This window comes from Serinus canaria, chromosome 5 (genome assembly GCF_022539315.1).
Source record: "Serinus canaria isolate serCan28SL12 chromosome 5, serCan2020, whole genome shotgun sequence".
NCBI classification, from domain to species: Eukaryota; Metazoa; Chordata; class Aves; order Passeriformes; family Fringillidae; genus Serinus; species Serinus canaria.
The window spans coordinates 143459-159058 of record NC_066319.1 but is presented as its reverse complement, the minus strand read 5'-3'; the positions used below and the strand labels follow the sequence as shown (position 1 = coordinate 159058).

General features: G+C 39.8%; 1 protein-coding gene across 1 annotated transcript; it reads right to left on the bottom strand.

The window, feature by feature from the left end:
• Positions 1 to 690: 690 nt before the first annotated feature.
• On the bottom strand, positions 691 to 15344 carry SLC5A12 (solute carrier family 5 member 12). The gene is made up of 15 exons (XM_009097036.4): positions 14988 to 15344; positions 12952 to 13017; positions 11860 to 11911; positions 10514 to 10581; positions 9372 to 9526; positions 8009 to 8149; positions 6492 to 6621; positions 6069 to 6157; positions 5068 to 5180; positions 3929 to 3996; positions 3487 to 3573; positions 2706 to 2884; positions 2387 to 2490; positions 2026 to 2147; positions 691 to 849 (listed from the first exon to the last, which is right to left on the bottom strand). Exons 1-15 carry the CDS (start codon positions 15342 to 15344, stop codon positions 691 to 693), a joined length of 1890 nt encoding a protein of 629 aa, XP_009095284.1.
• Positions 15345 to 15600: the final 256 nt, after the last annotated feature.

Sequence of the window (15600 nt, the reverse complement as noted above, 5' to 3'; positions counted from 1 at the left end):
GCATGATCATCATTAAATGTTTGTTCATTTTCTTTATTGCATAAAAGTAGATCCTTTTGAGGTGAAAACTAACACAGATAAAGAACTATCCTGAATTCAAAGTAAAATTTATTATTCTGCCCTATAGCTTTTACAACGAGAAGCTATAAAGAAAGCTTGAATTCCCCAGAGGGAGCAAACACAGTTGTCTTGGTGGCTGAAAGACCAGTCTGGTCTGTACAGGGTTCCTGTGAGGAGACTTTTTGTGGTACTTGGGTGTAGGCTCAGCCTGACCTCTCTTCTTTCCCTCTATCAGAGGGCAGCACACAGACTCACCTTAGTGAGATATCTCACAAACTTCTCCAAAGTCTCAATTTATCTCAAGTTCACCTTTGCACCCTCTCCCTTCAGTGATGAGTTGCTGAATAGAGCATGTGATGCAGATGTATTGCAGCTGTGTCTGAGTGGGAGCTTCCACAACAAAATTCATGAAACATTTCTTTTGAAATAGCAGTGCTTCCAAAACCCAAATGTCCCATCATTTCCCAGGTCTGCCAAGAGATTGGTGAGTAAAAATCTGGCCTTCATTGCTATAGAGAGCAGCTGCTCCCTCTTGGTCCACCTACAAGCTGGTAAGTGCAGTAAAAGAAGTTATTAATTTCTAAAGCTGAAGAACTAAAGTTTGATTAAATGTTCCTTGTCCCTCAGCTTCTAGAGGCGAGATTCTCTGCTTATATTTGTATATGAATTTTCCTCAGAATTGTAACCACGGATCTGGTGGTTATTTTCTTTGTTAGTATTGTTCTTGAAGGTGCTATCTGTTCTGGTTTTATTTGCAGCAGCTTCAGGCAGTTTTTTCTCAAAGTCCATCTGAAAAAAGAAAGAAAATACCCTTGTAGCTTGAAGCCTGTGTTCACTGCTTTTTTCCTTTGATTAAAGGAAAACTATGAAAACAGTTCAAGAAGAAAAAAAGGTGTTCATTTTGTATGCCTTTTTAATGAGCTACAAAGCCTTGGGACACCTGGAGAATAGCTGGCCCTGTTGCTGTGGAGGAGGAGGAGGTGGGAAGGAACAGCTCAGATGCTGGTGAGCGTAGAACTTCCTGGTTGTTGCTCTCTGGTGCTACTCTGGAGGACAGAAGCCTCAGGGGCTGTGGTGATGGGGATGACAGCAGCAAGAGAGCTTCATGAGAATGTCAGTTCTAACGTCCTTTTCTCTGAGCTTGGTGGAAGATGATAGCTTGGTGAACTGTCTAGGGTGTAAAGTGCAGTTTTGTCCCAGCTGGGAGAGGGAGCTCAGACCCTGTTTTGATGCCTTAGGTTTTAGCTTTTATATTTTCCAGATTCTGTGCTGCTTTAGTGTGTAGTTATGAGTTTCGTATTAAGCATTGCTAAGCTCTCTTCACAGAGTGGATAGATAAAACAATTCATTTTCTACCTTGGGACCAAGGACAAATGATCCAAATCTCAGGCCCAAGAGCACAAACAACGTGGGCTGAAGAGAGAAAAACAAGCAGGATGGGACTGCATGGGCTAAAGCTGGAATGGGACAATGAACTGTAAGGTGTAAATGGAGCAGAACTGATCAAAGTTAGAGATCCCGTGAGCGCTCGTGCATTTTCGGACCATTTTGGTTCATCTTGGGTGCAGCCCTGGCTGGGCTTTTGTACTCAATGGCCACACCTCATGGTGTGGCCATTGAGGCCTTTGAATAAATCACTGCTTTATTCTTTAGCTCTGTCCAGACTCTGTTCTAGGTCAGCTTCCCAAGGCATCAGTTCCATGAGCTCCTGGCTTTCCTGAGGGCTCTTAGTTTTTTGAGGGCCTAAGTCCCCATATTTGATGAAAATGGGAACAATAGGTAACTTACTGCTGACCAGGGTTTGGCTGATTTCATTTCCAGTCTGTGCTGCTTATGCAGCATCCCTTGCAGAAGTTCAAGAGCAGCTGTTAAAGGCTGGTTATATCTCTGCTTAACCCATGCCCTCACATGGGCACGTGCCCATGTTCCCCTGGCTCCTGGGCCACAGCAGGGCTGAGCACTCACCTCCAGGTTGTCATGCCGCACACCACACCAGAGAAATATTTTGAGTCTTTTGGACCAAAAGCAAAACAGGTCACAGACTGGCTTAATTAACACTGGTGGGATGTCTTCTCCTTTACTAGGTCCTGCAAAATGAAAGTAGAAATAAGTCAGTCTATGGATAGCTGGGTATGAACCTTGGGAGCCTCAGACCACAGACCATGAAGTGGGGAAGCAGGATCAGAACCCACTGCCCTCTTCTCAGTCTGTGTCTCTGTAGACTTTTTAAAAGCTTTTTTAACAGCCAAGTCAGCTTATGCAAAGGTATGATTGTTTATATATGTATGTGTGTATATATATGTCTATATATGTTTAGAACACCAACCTGTTATAAAGCTTATCAACAGCCCTGTGATGGCACAGCCCACACAGCCGATGGCACTGAAGTACAGGTAGGACAGGGAGTACCAGGTGTCTGCCAGCAGAGGCCTGTGAAAAAGTGACAAAAGCAGCCAGTGATGACCATCAGTTTAAGTTGTTGTCTGACTGAACCAGAACAATGCAGCTCAAGCTGCAGCTGGTGTGACATCTGGCACCAGTCTGCACTCCCAGGCTGCCCTGACAGTACTGCCTGCACCCCAGCTGCAGGCTGGGGAGCACACTTGGCAAAACATAGGCTGAACTGGTAACAATAGGAAAAATACCTCTCTGGAGCCAGCGTGGGAGCTGCTGTTAACAGTGCTTCAGTGCTGTTAGCCAGGGTGCAGTTGAGGGTAGACAGCTGCAGGGGGATGGACTTTGTTGGTGGTGCAGGGTAAATGAAAGAGCCTGTACCGGTCCAAAAAGCTAAGCTGATCCCAGCTAAGAGGCCTCCAAGAGCACCCTTGGAAAGTATAGAAAGATACTGTTAAAGATAATACATGCAAAGTACTTTTTCTGTGAATGTGAATTAGCCAGAAGTAGGTAATGATGGGTTACAGTGTAAAGAAATTCTTTTCTCTCTCAACTTAAGTATAAAACATGGTGTTTTAGTGCTCGCTGTTTGTAAAAGTTAAAAGAGAAGTGTGCTTAAAGCTGTGATGCAGATTTTAATTTTACTTCTGCTAACCTTGATGGGAATCCTGATGGGGAAATACGGAATAAGCTCATGTTGTGTTTTGAGTGAAAGAATGAAGGCAAAGCTTTTGAAATCACTCTGTACATCCCAAGGCTGGTGCAAGTATTGAATAATTTTTCTTCTTAATGAAACTCAGGAAAAAAAAATATAATAAAGCCTTCATGTGAATCTAATCACCAGTTATTCTACAGATGGGTAGAATAAAATTCAGCAGGATAAATTTAGGCAGGGAAAAGGCACATATAAATAGATCTTAGATTCTCAGGCACTGGATCTGAAAAGCAGCTCAAGGACCTAAACAATTTTCAAAATTGAGTTTTAACCAAAAAACACCTTGATTTTTTAGATCAAGCTTTTTGTTTACTTACCTTCCAGTTAGCACAGGGAAACACAATTCCCAGAGTAAATAATCCCAGCATGGGCCCCCCACACATCCCGTGGATGGAGAGGGAAGCCTGTGGGTGTAGAGAAGAAAGAAGAGTTCAGGGCAGCAGCTGAGGGGAAGCATGCCCAGTTCTGATTTTGATCTGTTATTTTCTCTGGGAAAATGGTGAGGGAGAAGGGATGGGTAGTGATTTCAGGGCACAGTTAAAGAGACAATCCTGCTCAGTATTTTTTCCTAGCAGTGAGTCAATAGTGAAGGAGTTAGGGGACTTGGTTTTTTTTCCTACTTATTCCTCTCAGCAAAATGTCCACAGAAATGGTTTGGATAATCTAGTAGCCATCAGAGCTGGCAGCGTTATTTGCTCAGTTCATTACATTTTGTGTTCATTCCTATTCTATTAATTGCATTTCTGAAGCAAGAAATACCTGCACGACTCCTCCCAGCAGCGATGCTGCTGCGGCCATGGAAGTGCACAGGACACCATACAGTACACCTGGAAAAGGTAAGGTAGGGAGGTTCTCAGTGCTAGTTAATGGTGGCGATGGCTTCCAGCTCAGTAGTGTCTGAGGTGACCAGCCAGCAGAGAGGAATTGGCACTTCTTATTGGGTGTTTAGAGTAGACCATTACATACCCAGCAGTGGCTTGTATGAAGTCTCATTGGGTTTTTGGTGGATTGATATTTCTTACAAAGTAGAACAATAGCAATGAAATTAATTAGAAGTTATGCCTCATATAGGCATGATTCTGTTGCCTTTAAGTATCACCTTTTAAAAATAATCTAACAAAGGAGTTGAGAAATGATAAAACAGCATGGCTTTCTTCCCTTGACACCAGTTTTAACTTTATGGTAGGTGAAACTCTATATGCACCAGCCTTGAGTAAAGCCAGGCAAAACTTCTGTGCTAGCACACCTTGGTTTCAGACATAAAAATTATCTTTCTAGGTCCAGAGTGAAAAAACTAAGTGGAAAAACAAGAAGACTAGAAGCAGTTGCAGAGATAGAAAATAGATGGGTTTGGCACTTTCATTATATTTATGAATTTTAATAGAATTCTTATGGTATTATTATTGTATGGATAAAAGGGTTATGCTCTTACTGCAATAATTGTAACAAATATCCTAAAAATTAAAATAATGTTGGATGCTTGATATGCTGATGAAGATTTGTGGGGGTTTTATTTTTTTTTTTTCATACTTTTTTCTCTGAAAAGCTGAATAACCTGCTTATGCAATAGTCTAATTTTGAATATAAATTATCTACTGTGTTACGCTAAATAAATACTACTGTAGAGGAATATGGTAATAACTACATTAACATTATTTCTGTGTTATGAAGAGTGTTTTCCAATACTTTCAGTGGACCAAACTTTTCCAAGGATTTTGAGTGGAGGTTGTTCATGCTAGTCTCTGTTTTTCTGCCATATGGTGCTGATGATGCTACTGAGGCCTCAGGCTGATGTTCACGTGGAGGGTTTATAGAGTGTTACATTCCTGTTTCTGAGGGATTCTCTCTGTGCAGTGCTCTTTGCTGCTAAAGAAAGGAGTCTCATCCGGAGTACCCACACAAGCCTTTGCTGATCCACGTGCTCATCTTCTCAGAGATGTTTGGGAAACCTTTCTTGACCAAGTCTTCAAATGTAACAGTTGCTAAAGCATTGATGCTGGCAGCTACCGTGCTGTAGAAAAGGAGAAGAATGGTAAATAAATAGGAAGCAATACAATCTGGAATCAAGTTGTATTTATATAGAAATGCTTCCTCTTTTTCAGCACTAATGCTCTCCAAGAACTGTATGATTCATAGTATTTTTCATATCTGCTACTTTAACTGGGGAGGTTTCTGCTGCTTCTGCAATTGCTGGGGGCTCTGCTTCGTGCTGGCATGGAACAAGATAAAAACACATCCTAATTGACCCTTCTTTTTACAAGTTTGCAAAGGCTTTAAGTATAGACACGTTCCAGAATTGAAACCTTACTCCCTCAAAAACTGAAGGATGTGCAGTCAGCACTAGTGCCACCCTGGTCCTCCATGAATGGCCCAACTCTTTTAGCTGGATGAATGAGCCTGTTTTTGGTGAATACAGTTCAGATAGACTTACTGAAAATGTTTATACCCCTCACTATGGTATTGTGGCAGTTACCTTAAGTAAAGACAGTTTCACCATGAGCAGCTCCCAAGAGTATTTTGGGAAGTTAAACTTAGCTTTTCTACACTTTCTTTGTCTTGGTAACATTATTCTAAAACGTATTTGGGATAAAAAGATACTGGAGATGTAGAGTTAGACTTTATCATAAACACAATCATAGAAAAATTTAGGTTGGACTAAACCGCTAAGGTCACGGAGTCCAACTGTTTACCCAGCACAGTCAAGTCCACCACTAAAGCAAGTTCCTAAGTGCCACATGCACATGTCTTTCAAATATCTCCAGGGATATAACATAATTCAACAAAGAACTACTGCTACTTCCTAGAATGTTCTAAGAGAAACAGCTGGGCTTTTCTTAGGGTTTCATATTTTGACCTCATTCTGGATCCTCAGCTAAAATGTCAGTTCAGATTCACAAACCTTAGTGTTCCACTGAATGCACAGGCAACAAACAGTCCTGGGACTCCTGGCATCGAAGAAAAAATGTCCATAACAAAGTATGGCATGAGCTGGGATAGGAAGAGCACAAGAGCAACACAAGTAATGAATTAAGGTAACAGAAGCAAAGTATTTTATGTTTATTAGCATGTTATTAAATTCTGGTGTTGTCCCAAACAACACAGTTTCAGATTTTGAGCAAAGGGAGTGTCTTTTGGCAAAAATACTCTGTTGAATTAATACTGCAGGAGTGCCAGAATAGATATTATTGTAGCCCTGATCTGGCACCCACCTTAGTACCTGAGTGCTGAAAGGACATAGAGCATTGCACAAAATTAAACCTTTCTGATATGTGCTATATCTGAGCCCAAAGCAACTCCTAATTGTTGTAATGGACATCTGTACCTGATCAGGAGCTGAAATGAAAGCAGCAGTCCAAGGGTCACAGCTCTTGTAATGAGAGTACATCACCAATCCACAAAATACTGCGCACACTAGGACTGTCCAAAGTCCCAATAAATTCAGGTAAAGTGCCCTAGAGCAAAAGAGGGAAAACTGTTTAATGGAAGATAAATTAAAAAGTTGTTAAAAGATACTTATTCTGAACTTTTTTGGGAGATCTCTTAATCCCAGTTTGTTATATAATTTAAACTGGCTGTATAATTCAAAGCAAGAAGAAAAATTAAAAAAAAAAAAAAAAGGAGAAGTTCACCATCCCTATGATATAGGGCAAAGCTAAAGTTTCCAAGCCACTCCATAGAGGTGGGAGAGTCAAATAACCTCAAAATAGAATGGGCTGCACCGAGGGCTGGGTCTGTAATGCCTGTCCCTTGTAAGAACAGATTTTTGCCTGTTGGGAGATGCTGATGCTGCTCTCTCTTTAGAGCACACAGAATATTGTTTCCAGTGTTACTGTACAAAGTAGCAGTCCTGGTGGTTTTTCACTGTTCCATGAATGGATGTGGGTGACAGCCTCTGTTGGGAAGGTTGCGTGGCTGTGGGTCAGCAATCCTGCAGGTTCTGAGAGCTGCCAGGATTTACAGAGCTCACATCCTGTTTGGACACACCTTGCACAAGATCTATTGCTAAGGCCAGTTCAGAGTGTGCTACCAGGAAACAAAGGGGTTAACCCAACTTGTTACTAGTGATGTTCTCACTGGTGTGACTTCTAAATGCTTTTCAGACACTGCATTTTCTACAGGATGAATTTGTATAGACAGTCATGACCTTCAGAGAAATTAATGGGTTTACAGTCAGCAAAAAAGCTAACTGTTTGAAAAAGGAAAAAATTATCACCTTTATCCTTTAGCCTCATGTGCAAGCAGTTGGCCCTAGGTGTGTGAAAAAAATCTGATTGTTTAGTAAAATATGTCTAGCAATGAATATATTATTGCTGAAGTTGAGGTAGGTAGCAAGCTGGAGACCTGTATATCTATATTGTGAAGATTCACTTTGTTCTTCATTGATTCTGATTATTCTGACACTGCAGAATTTTAAGAAATTATTAAGATTTATTTTTATTTAGTTAATACCTTGTACTGTAGTGCTCTACTAAATCAATAACAGCTTTTAATCCTGTTTAACATAAACACAGTTCCAATAGATACATTTTACAACGAGGTCGTAGATAGCACAACTTCTGTGTTGGCATCTTTGCCATACTCTCCTTCTGAGGATTAGTTTGTCAGCCTGATCATAAATTGATAAGCTGCAAGAGATAGATTTCTCTTTTTCTTCTGCATATACTTAAGTAATTTCAAGCCAGAGGTAGTAAGACTGTCAGAGCAAAATTAGCTTACTACCACCTAATGGCATCCCAATATTTATTTATCATATAAATATATGTTGTTTGTCAGTATAGCTGACAAACTTAGTGTAATGCTTGATTGATTGCAGGAATAGATTCATGACAGGTAGCTTACAGTTTAGCATGCCTTTCTGATTTGCAGGAAATGCATCTCTGTATTGTGGACTGATTGACTCCATAGAGCCCTAGCCAGGTAAATGTTCCCCCAATAACTATTGTCCAGAAGGTATGTCGTCTCAAAGGATCAACATCAAAGCTAGAAGAAAGAAAGAAAGAAACAATTTTTTTTAATTTAAGCATATTATTTTCAGCAAGTAGTAGGTGATTTTTTTTTAACTGTCTGGCATGTCCTACCATCTGAATCAAAAATTCTGCATTGGTAATACTGTTTTCTAGAACAGACAACATCCGATGTGCTCAGTTTTGGAAGTTTTTTACTTTTATATTGGAACACATTGTTTTCAAGACAGGATAAACAAATATCATTCAGACCTAGTCAGAGGATCACTTAATTCAGATTAATCAAATTTATCAGGGTGCTTATGCTCAGACACCCAACCTGTGTCATATTGTAGCACACCTACAAGCCATCCTGCCTGGGACCCCATCTTCTGTAAGGAACAAGGTTGCTTACCAAACTCTAAAAAAATCCAGCAGACTTTTAGTAATTATTATTAATAATTATTCATAGTTTTGTTTATAATTAATAATAATAATTATAATATCACTTCCTTTACAATAAATTGCTTCAGCTGCTATGTTATCTTTTGTACAACAAAATTCTGCTAGTCTGCAAATCAAACTTGTACAAGTACATTTTTCTGTCTCAAATGTGTAGTCTTTGCAGTTCTCCTTATCTTGGCTGGGACAGCAGATAACATTTGACCTTGCTGCTGGATTCTGTCACTGACTTGCCTTGATTAACCAAAAAAGGCCCCAAACAGCCAAAGGAAGCTCAGATTTCTGTCCCAGTGCACTGGTGCACTATTGCCTGCTGCTGTAGTAAGTGCAAGTAAAACAGTGTCTGTTTTATGAATAGAAAATGAAAGATATATACAATTAGCCACTGAGATTAGCTCAGTTGACTAGAACATGATGCTAATGGCATCAAGGTTTCATGTTTGATCCCTTTATGGGCCTTTTATTTAAGAGCTGGACTTGTTGATCCTTGTGGATCCCTTCCAACTCAGAATATTCTGTGTATGAAATTAGAAGGAATAATTGGGCTGCATTTGTAGCTGCTACACAAGGAAAAATGGCAAATCTCCCCTTCAGTTCAGCAGACCTTTGATTTCTTGAAAGAGTTAAGCTTTCCTAAAGGTCAAGTGCATTGCCAGTAGCTGAAGAGATGAGGAATGGACTTCTCTGAGTCACCAGGGCTGTTTCATAGCAAGTCTGTGCATTTTTGGCTTACTGAGGGTATGGTTTCTAAACACTAAATATACAGAGAGGAATGGTTTGTATCATTTGTTTCTTACTCAAATATGTTTAGCCGAGATCCTTCATGGGCATCTTCCCAGACTTTGGTTGCTCCACCATTCAGACTAGTTCCTCGAATCAGAACCACTACGAAGCCAGCCACCATAACAACCATTTGAAATGCATCTGTCCAGACAACAGCTTTTAATCCTCCCTAGAACAAAGAGAAACTGTACACCCCCAGTCTTCTTTCCTGTTGTTCAAGTACTGAAAAATGTACCTAAACTCCTTGTTTTGACAGCACCTGAGCTGTATGTGCAGCACCTAACAAATCAGGGCTCTGTATTCTCCCAGAAAGTGTGTATTTTTGCAAGTTGGAAAATTTTACAGCCTAAATAGTTTGTCCAAGGGCACAGAAGAATATTTGACTTTCAGTTAAAAGCATTTTTCCTGCCCCCTTTACATGCATTTAAAGAACATATCATGGTGTGGAACAAAAGCTTAGGGAGTTTTGGCCTGTACCTACATCCCATAGGACTCCATATGTTCACAGAGCCCACAGTTAGCCCAGCACAGAAAAACAGCTCCAGAAAATTTGCTGTTCAGCTTCTTCCATAGCTTTCATATTTGACCAGATCAGTACTAAGCACATAATAAGTGTTTTCAAAATGAGTGGAGTGCTATATTGAAAAAAAATCATTAGTGGCAATGAGAATGGCACTTAGTTTGTGTCCTGAGCCACAGGGCTCTGCTGCTTCACTGCAAATATCTATGCATTATATCTGGTTTGGAATTTGGAGTCTAATGTTCCTTCCATGCAAAAGTAAAGCTCTCTGACCTGTTGATTATCCTTCCTAGGTTTTAGTGCTTTGTTCTTGAGCACAATTTTCATTGCAGTGTTTTTTAGGCTATAATTTGTAAATGATAAGAATCATCTCAAAAGAAGACAGGACATGCTTATTGCCTCCTTATCTGGACTCTGTCTCAAGATGTCTGGTATAAACATGGATACATACAGCAGAGAATTAGAGAGGATTTTTTTTTCCTCCTAATAGACTTCCTTATATATAACACAGAATGTAGAAGAAATTTATCTCTGTGTTCTTTACAGGAGCCAACCTTCTCTGATTGTGTTTCATGTTTAAAGGATGGTTTAATTAACCGCCTGTGTTCCAAGTATTCAGTTTTGTCTGTTACATACCAAAGTGCAATAGAAAGTGCAGACAATTCCTGTTGCAGCTACAGAGCCCCAGAGATCAAATCCAGTGACTGTGAAACCAATGAAAACAAAATTGTTAGTGAAATAGGTGTGAGTCATCTGGAAGGCAGCAGAAGAGATGTAATTCTTTAGCTTTAGAAGGATAGGAGTAATTAGTAATTTTAATCTTTTGTGTCTATTAGGAGCTTTGCTTGATTGTTCAAGTTTTGTAGAACTTCTGGGTACTGTTTTTCATTGTTGTTTTCTTTTGAATTAAAATTAACTTTCAAGCAAAAGTGAGAATACTTGCATAAAGCAAAAATGTCATTCTGATGGGACAGAGCTTTATCAGCAATGCTTCACTTCTATTCTTAGTCCAGAACTTTGTCTTGAGAAACCAAGTTCTTCAGAGATTCCCAAAAATCCTAAGATGAAAAAAACCCCCAACCCCTACGTAATTCCATTACCTGCCTCTAAGAATGATTTAATGCTAAAATGAGCATTCATTAAAACAAATTTTTGTATTCATTTTGCTTAATAAAGTTTCTTTACACAAAATGCACAAGTTTTGTTTTGGCTTATACTGGAATCTTACCCACCAGCCATAGTCTGTGGGGGCAAAAGCTATTTGTAAAGGTTCTCTTATTAGCAAAGTTAGTATGGTGTAATTATGAATGAGAACTTGCACATGGAATTCAGCTGCATGACAGAGGAAGAAAGTTTGGCACTGTGTGAGTGGTGGGATCAGTCTGAATGCAACTCAGATAATGAATATAGAAAAGAGCCTCATAATCTCTTCCCAGTCAGTTTTGGTAAAATCAGAATTTGGGCCATGATGATTCCTTGTGCCCTATGACATCAAAACTACAATCCCACCTATGGTGATGGATGCCTTATGCCCAGTTTGTGAATATTAATTGAAGAAGTCTGGGGGCAGACAGCAGAACAGCATTCATCTCTGGCTCCAGGGAAAAGAGCCATTCCCATGGAAACCTGAATACAAGAGACAGGAACAGGGGCAATCAAAGTACATAGTATGGTCTTGGATCATCAGCTTGTACTGTGGACTTTGTCAGAATGTTGGGAAATTGTTAGCTTCTGGTCTCTTCAGGTGGTACTGAGTGGGAAGGAGAGCAGAAGAGCAACCACAAGGCTCCTGCTGATGTTTGGGTATGAGAGGAAGCTCGGGAGTCAGAAGAGAAGGTGAAGAGAAGGTGAAGAGAAAGACCTTCTTATAGAACCTTTGAGCAGGGTTGGGTTTTTATCTATTTTTTGTTACTTCTTTTACTCAAGCAATCCCTCTGGTGTGGTTATTTGAGGTAGCAGTGTAGTGCAGCATAAGAACTCACCTTGGTTGAGTGCCAATGATGGAGCATAGACCACTATTCCTGTGTAAAGGATCTGAAGGAGAAAAATGATGTGTTTGAATGCTCAGTGATAGAACTTGTATTTAGAGTAGGGCTCTGAGCAAAATACCAGATCTAGGGTTTCTTCAGATCAGCTTGTATTGTACTATGGCTTTCTGTTTCAGCCCTTAAAAATTAAAATGTTGTGTTTAGTTCCTTTCTGAGGGGAGGACCATTATCTGTGTTACCTATTATCTCTGCTACCTAGCTTTGTATTAATAATTTCTCTACTGCTAAGACAAGTACAGGACAAAATATCCTCATGAAATAGAAAAAGGGTATCTCCAGAAAACACAAATAATGATACAGAAATAAAGTTGCATTGCTCTTAGAAATTAAATTTTCACTTTCCCATTCAATCCCTTTTGAAGTAACTGACTCAATACCTTTTATGTATAAGATCTGAGAGAACTGATAGAGAAACAAAGCATCAAAGTCACTAAGCATTCAGATCAATCACCAAAGGTTTGGGAATAATTAAAAAGGAATTAATGCAGAAGAAAATGTCTCCTAATTTCCCATCAAATCTTACCTTTCCATTAAATACACAAATAATATTACCTTTCAAGATGGTCACAGCAGTGACCATCATGGGACCGCAGCTAGCAGGGCATCTGCCCCACAATGATACCTTGTATGGCAGTTTTCAAATAGGATACTTCACCTCAGTGTCATGAATGGGTAACTGAACATACCCAGTGAAGCTTGACCAGCTTCTCAAGAAAGAGAGAATCCACTTGTCTGGGAAGAGAGAGGCTTCCGGTGAACATTATGTGACCAAGAATGTGCTGAGAGTACAGTCCAACATGTGTTAAAGACAACTAAAATGGCATTCTTAATACTAAACAGGAAAAGTTAGGGCAGTTAGTTAAAGATATAATCATACTTTCTTTTTAGCGTTCATAGTTCAAGTGAAAAAATGAAAAAAAGAGTACTCATTATAGCACCTCACAAAAAATGTGGTGTATGAGACTAGTCTGTAAAAATCAATGTTGAGTGAAATTAGCATTAAAAAAAGAGTCAATGTTGTCTTACCGTCTGGAGGATGTAAATCAATGTTGCAGCAAGGCGGACAATCTTGTTAAATCTTAACTCCAAATACTGGGAAAAAGAGTAATCTCAGTAAAGTGCACATGTAGCATCTGTCACGCAGCTGTTACCCATCTGTTTGCCCCAAGTGACACCTTACTGGGCAAGTAAACTTCCTGGCAGCTGGCACTGCTGCTGTGAGCAGCTAATGAAGAAAGCAGGATTGTCATTCGACAGAAGGATAATTACATTTAAGAAATCAATCTCCTCATCTGAACCAGGTGAAGTTCTGTATTGGGTGGCAGTAATCAATACCTCCTTCGCACCAGGAATAACTGGAAGATCTCAAAAACTACAAAGAAATTTTAACTTCAAATGAAGATACATTCCAGCTCTACAACAAGGAAACTTGAGCTTATCTCTAGCAGAAATAGCATCGACTCCAGTAATGCCAAAAGTGGAGGTGGAGCAGATGGTGAAGCAGCAGCATGGAATTTCCTGGTGCGGGAGCTGAGCTGGCTTTCCCCATTGTTCTGTCTCAGCCTAAAGCCAAATCTGCACATTACCAATATGGAGAGGCATGAAGGGGGATCTTAGGGACTTCCAGGCTCAAGGATGTGGAGAGGTGTTGCCACCTTCAAAAGAACTGCAGAGGTGAATGGATCTGTAGACCCAAAAGCCCAGATTTTAAAGCGGAATCACTACCTGGGGTCTCTGCAGAGTCTCTCTGCCCCATGGCAGCCCCCATGCAGTGGGGGTCTTCTTGGGCCACAGTCCTATGTGTCCCTCAGCAGACACTAGGCATGGCCTGTGCAAGTTTTCTCTCTTTTACAAGTCTTTAGGCTGTGCAGTTTATAGTGCCAAAGCATCTTTTCAAAGCATCTTTTTTTTTTTTTCTCATTTTTCTCATGCTGATCTTGAGTTCCTTGCATAATAAACCCCACAGTCTACCATATAAATACATGGCTAATTTATGTAACTTGATCTATTTCTAAAAATAATTCATGACCAACAGTCATCTTTCCAGCATGCTTGAAGGGTCTTCTCCGCCTACAATGACCCTTTTCCTGGTTCACGTGACAAAAATAATTAACTCTCTGACATTGGATCAAAACCAACTAGAAAATGCAACTACTTGCAGCAATTGTCAATTTTACTCTTCACTGACCTGAAAGTATTTCCAAATACCCAGGCAGATCTGTTTGACCAAACTTCCTTCCTTGGGTTTGGGCTCAGTGAGCATGAACAGCTTTCTGCTACCAGAAGGTTCCTTGTGAACAAACCCAGCTTCATCATCCAATTCATGCGTAGTTGAAACTGCCTACAGAGGAGCAACCGAACTTGCAGGAGCTGACTGAAGTGAGTAAGAGGCCATCCCAAATGGTCAGTAGCTGTCCTGTGGATGTGCACTTTATAAGGGCTGCTACTGAATTGTGTTATGAAGGAAAAAATGTGTTCCAGAGAAAAGGCCAGGCAAAAACTCTACACAATTCAGAGGTCATTAATTTATTTTCCTGGAGACTGCTTGAATTCATTCTCCAGCCCTGACTTTTTTTTTTTTTTCTTTCTTTTTAATTTTTTTGAACGAGCCTTCCACCTTCTTTCTCTTCTTCCCACCACAGCTACTTAGATATAGTAACTTGGCCAAAATTACCATATCTAGACTAAGTTTGAATTGGATAGTATTGAATGTTGTTCTTAAAGTCTGTCTCTCTAAACCAGAGCAGAATATTCAAAGACCAGAAGCATTTGGATATGCTTAAATATTTTCCAGTTGTAACTTAATTTGGTGGTGTGTGTAAACCCATATCCTGTCTGTGCTATACATGCATAAAAGGAGCTCTGACCCTTAGATTGGGATTTCAGCTTATGCAATATAAATAACTAGTTTAAATAATGCAAATTATTTCTAAAAATAATTAGTATATCAATATATTTGTTCTGTGAAACACTGCAGAATGCTTTTTGTCAAAGATTTTTCTCTAAAAAAGATACAATTAGTTATGCTAGAATAGTGCCTTTATTTTATGATTTTTACTTACCTCATAAGTGCTTGTGATGCCAGATCTATAAAAAACAGGTAGAAAAAGTTCAGAAGTAAAAATGATGACAAGTGTATATGAAAGAAAGAAGAGCACAAAAGATGCCCCATAGCGATACACTTCGGAGGGTGTCCCCAGGACTGTCACTGCTGACATGAAGCTTGATGTAAGAGAAAAAGCTATGGGTCCACATGTCATCTGCCTACCACCCACCAAAAATTCCTTTGAAGTTTTCTTTTTCCTCTCTTTAACTGCAAAAAAGACTCCAATGCTGGCAGAGACCAAAAATAGTGCTGCAAAAACAATATAGTCCCAAGTCACAAATTTTTTGACTTCTGGAGCTACAAAGTTTGGCATTGCACGAGTTGTATAATTCTCTGAAGGAAGATTCTGGTTTACTCTATCTGCTGCTATGACCAGATTGACTCTGTTGACAGCAAAGATGAATCTTATCAGCAATGACAAAAAATAAACTGGAAGAGTGTTCAGCCAGAACACTTTTTCTAATCCAGTTCTGTTCTAAGGAGTTAACAAAAAAAAAAAAGGTAGCTAAGGATGAATTAAGGAGGAATACACTTAGACCCAAGTACTGTGGGTGCTTCTGCCAGGCAAG

Coding starts and splice junctions, on each gene's coding strand:
- SLC5A12 (XM_009097036.4), bottom strand. CDS start 15,344: ATGCCAAACTTTGTAGCTCCAGAAGTCAAAAAATTTGTGACTTGGGAC. Junction 8,150..9,371: donor TCTCGGCTAAACATATTTGA/GTAAGAAACAAA, acceptor TCTTTCTTCTAG/CTTTGATGTTGATCCTTTGA. Junction 850..2,025: donor TGCGGCATGACAACCTGGAG/GTGAGTGCTCAG, acceptor TTCTTTTTTCAG/ATGGACTTTGAGAAAAAACT.